This window comes from Perna viridis, chromosome 1, assembly GCF_037379345.1.
Source record: "Perna viridis isolate PV_CMFRI_1.1 ecotype Kerala chromosome 1, ASM3737934v1, whole genome shotgun sequence".
Classification (NCBI taxonomy): Eukaryota; Metazoa; Mollusca; class Bivalvia; order Mytilida; family Mytilidae; genus Perna; species Perna viridis.
The window spans coordinates 11,100,668-11,109,779 of NC_142445.1; the positions used below are offsets into that span (position 1 = coordinate 11,100,668).

The following is a 9,112-nucleotide window of genomic DNA, read 5'->3' on the forward strand; positions in this document are numbered from 1 at the left end:
TTTATATTTTTGAGAAAGTACACATATTCTTAAGGCATTTTCACTGAGTATTAATTGAAAAATATAGCTGTAGATATATGTATTGACATGAATTTGGGCTGCATTGGTAAATTGTAATGAGGAAAATTAGGTTCTATTTTACAGTTTTTATTATAACAATGCAAGTAGCAATTAATCTTTTGGGAGAATGATTATCTTGTATATTTGGGTGTTGTAAGATCTATTTTGGCAGATTTATTTTGGACTTGACTTGATTATGAATAGGAATAGTGTTTCGGTGATTTTGGTGTTACCCTCATCAATGTAGAAAATTTAATGAAATGCTTGATTTGGTTGGAACTCTAGAAGAAACATGTCATTGCGCAAATGTGCGAATTGTTCATATTTAGGGATGAAAATATTTTCTTTTTAGATGCGCATAGTAAGTATGACTTGTATAAAATACACTGCTTAGGGAAGGATTCGCTTATTTGTTGTTGTTTGTATGTTCCTGTTTCTCACTAATATAACAACTTCACTTCAGACATCACATTTCTGCATATGCAGTACTGGAGGTTGTATTTTAATTTATTTAGCTTACTGTAGAAAATTTGTTTCATTAGTTACTATCATCTTAAATGTTTTGTTATGATAATATTTATACATTTACGTTTAGTTTGAACATATTTAAAAACAATTTGGTTATCATAAATCGTCTGTCTGTAGTTAGATATGTAAATATGTCTACTAATACTTAATTAATGCATTAGCTTAACCAAGTATAGTCAAAATTATGCTGTCTATAGATGTTTTACAAGAATGCATATTACCTTTTGATTAAGGGTCATACATAAATTACGTTGTCTAAATTTGATGTGATACAGGATAATATAGAAACAATATAACATTAGAATATATAAATAGAAAATAAAGAAAAACAAAGTCAAGTTTTGTTAACAGACAAATTGAAAGAGTATCAAGACAAAAGAATAAATTATATTTTTATATCTATTGGTTAATACAGAATGTGTTTCCGATCCTGCTGATATACTGTTTCTACTGGATGCAAGTGGAAGTATTCAAGCAAGTAATTTTCAACTAGAACTGCAATTTATTGCTGAATTCGCTAAACATTATGTGATAAGTCCGACAAATGTACAGATTGGCGTCATGACATTTACTACTACGGTTTATGACCATTTTGCTATGAATGCTTACCATGATATAAATACTCTCACGAAGGCTATCATGTCAGTCCCATACACATCTGGAGGAACAAGGACAGATATAGCGTTAGAGTATGTTATTAAAAATGGCTTTACTCTATCGAAAGGAGACCGTAGCTCAGCACCTAACTTTCTTATTGTGATATCAGATGGTCACTCGAATAAGCCTGCATTAACACAAATGGCTGCACGCCATCTCCATACTGCTCACATCAATACATTTGCTGTAGGAGTTGGCAGTGTTAACCTTGTAGAGTTTACCTATATAGCTTCTAGTAGCACAAACCATGTAATGACTGTTCGAAACCATCTGGAATTACGACTGCCTTTAAAACAAATTCGCTGTCGTAAGTAATATAAAATATGTTTAAGTTTGTCAAAAAACTGAAAATGTTTTTCAACCGTCAAGAGTTTTTCGAGCTGTATATGTATATGAAGAAAATACATAGCTATATGCACCTGAATGCATAAAAAATTAAATTAAAAAAGTGCCAGTTTGTTTATTAGATATGTTCATCAATGTAAGATTATGGTGAGGAGATAATGCTTGTTAATACAATCCACCCAAAATAGATGCAGTAGGTCGTAGGTCATGTATGTAATTATTTTTTGTTAACATTGTTTTTATTCATAAATAAAATCTTTGTTGTCTGTGTGTGTATGTATGTATGTGCATGTATATTCGTGTTCACATAGTGAAAATTTAAAGTGACAGAGTGAAAACTATATTGTTGTATCGATTTTAAAAAGATTATTTAGAAGGTACAATTTAGTTTGATATACCATCAGAACAATGCATTTGTCCCTACTAGTTGTAATAAACATGATATGTGATCGTGTCATAAACATTTTGTTATTTGAATAAGCTGATAAATTACTTTTTTCCTGGAAACTTGAAATCGTGTTATTTACTTGCTCATCGATACACTCTTCATGTAATAAATTTGATAAAGGTTTTATCCCGCAATGTCATTATAAAGATAGATTTAGATACCGCTATAACCTTGGTTCCCTTTATTACTCTCTTAAACACCTTTTTTGTTTTCCTCTGTATTAAGATAATATTTTTCAATTGTGAACAAATATAATATCATGATGTGTCCCTCTGTTAACTGTACAAGTTCACCTTAAAGGAGCACTAGAATTCGTTTGTGCTTCTTTTAGAATTAAATTACCTGTATATTATCATTAGCAGATTTAAACTGTAGAAGTTCATATATAAGCATTATATACAAAATGTTCAAAACGATTTTAAATGCTTTTAAAGGCTGACAACACCCCCTCAATTTCTATGACATATCAAGCAATTGTTTGTCTTGTTTATTGTACAATTTATGACCATTTACAATAATAACAATATGAAACATACACCGCAACTGATCATATCATACTGTAAATTTTGTACCTACAGTATTCTTTCTGTGATCTGACCACAATGGATGTGCACGACAACAATATTTCGATAGAGCTTAAAATAAGCTTTCTGAAGGCATATAATTTTTGCATTGATATATTAAATTCTAAACTTCGATAGCCTGCTATCGTACCACTAATTTTGCAATGCTTCATTTTTTTGCAGCTGCATACCAGAATCAAATTGGAGGTAATTTAAATGTACAAATATTGACAATGACTGAATCAAAATATTTCTTAGGAATGTCCACCGTTTTCCCATTGAACGATGCTTTAATTTATCGTTCAACATATTTTTCCTTTGACAATGACAACAACTAAAACTAATTAATTAAACATTGATATATTTTTTTTGTTTTCTTGAAAACTTATTTCAAAGACACATTTTGAATATTCAAAAAATAGTCTTTTTCTTGATAATAATCGAGGGGTATTAAATCTATGAAAGATGTTCAAGTATGATATAGCTTGTTTCTGCAGTTACCTCAGGAACTTGTAAGTATATTCATACATACAAACATCATCTATTTTCTTTTTTTGCATAGTTGAAGTATAGTTCACAGAAGAGGATCCAGGATTTTAGTTCGGGGGGGGGGAGCGTTAATTGAATTAAATGCCATGCAAAGCAAGGCAAAACATATTATGGGGTGAAACTTGTGAATTTTTTTTACCGATTTAGGGGGGGGGGTACGCCCGGCACGCCAGTCCTTGGATCTGCGCCTGGTTCAGTGTATCAATAATCGATGAAACGAAATTATGGAAACAAATTTTCTCGACGAATTGTATAGCAATGTCGTGTACAGAAATATGATATATCTACTAATAAAAACAAGAACTATTTACTTTTGTCTGAGAATTGTGCGTGCTCGTCCTGGTGTTGAAATGAACCAATCCAGTGACAGAATTCTTTTCTTCAAACAATTATTGACCTCGAAATAAATAACCATCCACTTCGATTAGCACCTGGCCACGCCATTGAAGAAAATGGAATTTTAAGAAATCAAATGTGTGTAATTCAGACTTAAAGATATAATTCATCTATAAAGCAAAACTTCACTTTTGTTATATAATGTCATTTCTGAAATTAAAAAAAAAATGTGTTACAGCTTCGTGCGCAGATCAACATTTATTTAATTGTAATCCAAGCGTATGTAGTACACCGGATGTGGCGAAATATTGTCCCTTGACGTGTGGATCATGTAGTGCAGGTAAAAACCTTTCATGTTTATTTGTATATAATACAGTTTCAGTCTATTTAAATCAAATTAGATTATGTAATAATGGGCTATTGCATATCATTGACAAACATTTCGCCGAAAAGAATGTTGAATTGGACTACCTTAGAAGCCACTTTTAGTAATTTGAATGTCATGTAACCTTTCATTTCACAGTTCAATTACTCGTTTGTTACTGGCACGATCTTTTCTGAATATAACGTAAAACTCCGAATATTTTCAAAATGACTCAAGGAATCGATTCTATTTAATATGAAAAGAAACTGAAATATGAATGCATAAAATGTAAGAAGTAAAGATAACATAAACTAAAATATCTGCAAGTAAGGCAAATCGATTATATGATTATGCGGTTATATCGATATTCAAATCTCAAAAGTCAATAGTTAATGACGAATCAATGTAAAGAAAGACAAAAAATAAACAATATCCAATAAATTGTTGCTACGTTTAAATCTTGATTCAGCGCTTTATGTTTTATTGAAAATTGAAAATCGAATTTGATTTTGGATATTTCAGGAACGCAATCTACATATAATGTGTGCATTTACTTACTGTTATGTTTTTAATATTCAATCAATGATCTTAAATATCCGAATGATAAGTGATAATGTTTGCTGCTTGTAGTATTATAAATTGATGAGGATATTAAAAATAAAAACTTATCAAAGCATCAAGATATCAATTTATTGACATATTTTTAGGACAAATGTTGAAGTAACAGTCTTTATAAGTATCAGACAGATGATACAGCCTTAGTTAAGCATTCTGTTTTTGCACTTTTAAGATGAACTTATACAGATTATATATATAGTTGATACTCTCCAAGAGTTATCGTTCTTTATTTGGTTGCTTTAAGTGGGAGGTAAATGCACTACTCTGTATACGGAAAGGACTATAGTGACATAAGATTTTACCGTTTGTTCAAAGGATATTTTATGCCTTGTATCCATACCTTTGGCAGTGTTTGAATTATATATCGATTGAGGTACTAATTGAACATGTTTTTTTTAATTTTTTTTTTTATAATAATTCAATTTTGATTATGGGTAATTATTACGTAGAATAATACGCAGCGTTGCTAGGAAATCGAAAGATGAACGTCTTACTTCATTATACTGACAACAGACTAATATGAACTAAATTGATTATTAAAAGAGAGGTTGCATACCTGCATTTCTATCAAGTTGACTCTGGTGGTTAAGTATAGTAAATGATTAAAACCAAAACATTAAAAATTGAAGGAATACAATAAGTAAATGTTTAACCTTCCCTCCCACATAATTTACAAAATCATCAATCATTGTTTTTTTTAATATGGAATCAGACTAAAGTACATATTCTTTTTATATTCATTTATATAGCGTCATGCTCAGATACTACACTGTTCAACTGTAATTCTGCTGTTTGTGGAGACCCGGTATTATCATCAAAATGTCCTATGACTTGTGGAAAATGTACTACAGGTAAGTATACGACAAAGGATTCATTGTACATTAAATAAATATTCCTTATATTGCGTAACCAAAGTAATTTTTATGCAGGAACCAAAGTTGTCAGCATATGAATAGGTAACGGAATTTTTTAAACTGTGTTATATCGGAGGTACAAACTAGGGAAACAATGCCACAGTAGATGAAGACTAATTAAACAGCAACATATATTAAAAAAATACTCAAAGAGAAATGAAAAGTGCGAAAACCACTAAAACTAGTCTCTGCTATCAAAATCGGTGAAAGAAGAAAAATAGCTATGATAGATGGCTATCGTTTGCTATGTTGGAACGCCATATCGGTCAGTGAAGTCGAAGTGACGACCTTACCACTTTTGGCTCGACGACCATTATCTATGGACATCAAATCCTTGTTTTACGTAAACTGCTGAGCCCTATCTTGAAAATCGATATACTGATCACAATATCTAACGAAGCGTGTAGGCTGGAATACAAAAATTCGACACGGAATGAGTCTTTTTTTCTGTTTGGATCAGGCGACAACCCTGTGAGGTACATGAATTCATTAACACCATTTTCAGGGTATACAAATATCAGTAAAAAATGATAGTTTTAATTTGTTTTGGTCTTGTGTTGTAGCTTCATGTAAAGACTCAACTCTGTTTAATTGTAACCCTGCAGTATGTTCTGACCCAACTTTAAAATCCAAGTGTCCTCTTACCTGTGGGTCGTGTGGTGAGTATTTTTGAAAGAAATATTGAAGGAAATGATGTTTTCAGATTATCATTTTAATCAAATCATTGAACTTGGTGACCAAGTAATCGTTGAAAAAATTTCTTGATCAAAGAATGAAATTCATATTTTTTTAAGCAACTGTAACTTAACTCATTACACAAGTCGTTTACAAAACACCCGCATTTTAACTTGATTTTTTATATATTTTAGGGACAGGGAAGAAATAGATAAAAAAAACTAATAAAGATGAAAAGGAAATCTTGTAGTTTTCTTCCGCCGGTCATGAGATGTGGTAATTGCAGTGGGTTCGACTCGGTCAGCTTAAGGTCAATTTATATATTACAAGTGTGGACACAGACTGGTATTGCCCAAAAGAAGCAAATTTAGACATACATTTGTTTTGTCTTGAATGTGTTTGCATCGGCGAGAAAGCAAAATATTGTGGGTTTTCGGCAAGAAAGCAAAATATTGTGGGTTTTAACATCAATTGATGCCACATTATACAATATTAATGTTGAAACCAATATGATCACTGCTCCACGACAGCTAATTTATCAATAATGTAATCTACATTACCAACTATTGTGATTATTTTATTGAAGAGTATAAAGCAGGCATTGCTACTCTTAACAAGTTAACAGACATAAATGAATATTACATCAACATATGATTTAGCTCATTCTTATCAGACTTGAAATAATTGTGTTTTTTGTTTGAATAACTGCATCTGCAATGCAAAATATCAAATTTTCGCAACTAAAAGATTCTATGATAGTTTAATTAAATTCCATTTAGTGGCGTAAGAGGAGTAAAATTAAGACATGGGAACCCTTTAGCGTTATAGAAGGAAGGAAGGAAGGAAGGAAGGACGGAAACCTCTATCGCTGTTAATCATCACTGAAATTATGGGTTTGAAGAATTGAGCGTATCTTTTCTACTATACATATAGGAAATGAAATGTAAACTTGATTATTTGGGTTAACTTTTCATAGTTGACGTCCCAATTCTCAGAAACTAAGGTTATATATCATAAGCAAGTTAAAGGCAGAACATTTACATTACAATATTTCTTTCCTGAAGGTTTTCTTGTATGAATGTGTTGAATTTTGTTATGTTATGTTTAGGATTAAACTTGACGTAGGTTAGCTTTCTCAGATTTGTTGTTCTAATTCTGCACTCTCGTTTTTTTTGTTTAATAGAAACCAATAGTGTGGTAACTATCAATTACATGGAAATAAAGAAAAATTCTGTATTGAAGATTTATGAGCCACAATTCTGAAAGGAAGCAGCATATATACAATATTTTATTGAAAGTTACATGCATTAGAACGTTCCTTACATGCCCGTGTAAAAGTTCCAAGCATTGGTGCATTTTCCTGACATTTTTTTATCTTTAAGAGAAAGAACACAGAATAACTTCTTGCAAGCATTAACTTATTTCAAACAACAATTTTCTGTGCATTCCATCAGTATTGGTTCTTCAGACTGCAAAATAAATGACAAAAAATTTTGTAAGATGATTAATTGTTCAATATCAAATGATTGTGTAAGAGTAATCAGGGGAACCAAGTTTTAGTGGTAATCAAAAGAATGTAATCCAGGGACAAAGACCAGACATGGAAAGTAGACATACACAACAAAGAAGATTAAGTAACTAAAATCATACATACAAAGTAACGAAAGCAAATGAGCCAACTCGGACTCTACTAAAAACTGGGAGCACGGACCAGGTGCACGGTAAGGTAAGCGTCCTCTGCTTTTCTAGAAAAACCCGCCGAGTTGCTAAAAAAATTTATTCCGGGGTAGTCGAAAGAGGAAAGGAAAACTGTGACACGTTGAACAAATCAGTTTTTATGGCGCAGATGGATACACTGTAACGACCAAAAACTTCTGTAGTGATGACTTCAATCTTGTAGCCCAATAATCCTATTCCAGAAGCATACTTGTTAGAAGTCTAGTGCGATGCAAAAAGTCAGCATAGTTTCGACAAGCTCTGGCATAACGTATGAGTTGTGATATGAACACTCCATATGCAAGTGTTGAAGGGATATTGCCACCTATGAAAGGAAATTTGACAATTCTGAATGAAAAGCCATCACGTTTGTCGTAAAGTTTGGTCTGTAGTTTTCCCTTGCCGTCGATTTTTAAGTGTAGGTTAAGATTTGAGGGTGACTTCAAAGTGTCTGTAGTATCCTTTATCTCAAGTTCTTAGTAGATAAGATGTATCAAATCTTCGAAATTAGGACTGTTTAAAGATAATACGTCATCTATGTAGCTGAAACTAAGATTAAAGGATCTAGCTAAACGATATTCTTTCTTTCGGATCAGATTAGCTATAAATTCAGCCTTATAAGAGTGAAGGGATTGGTCAGCAAGTAGAGGAGCGCAATATGTTCCCATAGGAATACCGACCTTTTGTTGAAAGAGTAATCAAGAGAACCAAGGTTATAGCGGTAATCAAAAGAATGTAATCCAGGGACAAAGACCAGACATGGAAAACAGACATACACAACAAAGAACATGAAGTAACTAAAATCATACATACAAAGTAACAAAAGCAAATGAGCAACTCGGACTCCACTAAAACCTGGGAGAATGGACCAGGTGCACCGGTAAGGTAAGCGGCGTCTGCTTTTCTAGAAACACCCGCTGAGTTGCTCATAAAAAGTCAAGTCCGGGGTAGACAAACGAGGAAAGGAAAACTATGACCCGTTGAATAAATCAGTTTTCATGGTGCAGATGGATACACCATAACAATCCACGAGTTTATGATGACGACCATAAAACTTCTGTAGCGATGACTTCATTCTTGTAGCAAAATAATCCTGTTCCAGAAGCCTATTTGTTAGAGTTCTAGCGCGATACAAAAAAGTCTGTGTAGTTTCGGCAAGCTCTGGCATAACGTATAGGTTGTGATATGAACACTCCAAACGCAGGTGTCGAAGGGATGTTGCCACAGATGGAAGGAAAGTTGACAATTCTGAATGAAAAGTCATCACGTTTGTCGTAAAGTTTGGTCAATAGTTTTCCTTTACCATCGATTTCTAAGTGTAGGTCAAGATATGAGGCTG

At 32.5% G+C, this 9,112-nt stretch overlaps 1 protein-coding gene across 1 annotated transcript in view; it reads left to right on the forward strand.

Annotated features, from left to right (window-relative positions):
- The window catches only part of LOC148627231 (uncharacterized), a gene marked incomplete in the record, with an annotated part of 44,071 nt that extends 37,772 nt beyond the window's left edge, over positions 1 to 6,299 (forward strand). The window contains 7 exon segments of the mRNA XM_088569877.1: positions 1,004 to 1,552; positions 2,785 to 2,808; positions 3,099 to 3,113; positions 3,725 to 3,826; positions 5,218 to 5,319; positions 5,946 to 6,041; positions 6,252 to 6,299. Of these exon segments, the coding sequence (XP_088426003.1) occupies positions 1,004 to 1,552; positions 2,785 to 2,808; positions 3,099 to 3,113; positions 3,725 to 3,826; positions 5,218 to 5,319; positions 5,946 to 6,041; positions 6,252 to 6,268 (905 nt within the window).
- Between the last annotated feature and the right edge of the window lie 2,813 nt (positions 6,300 to 9,112).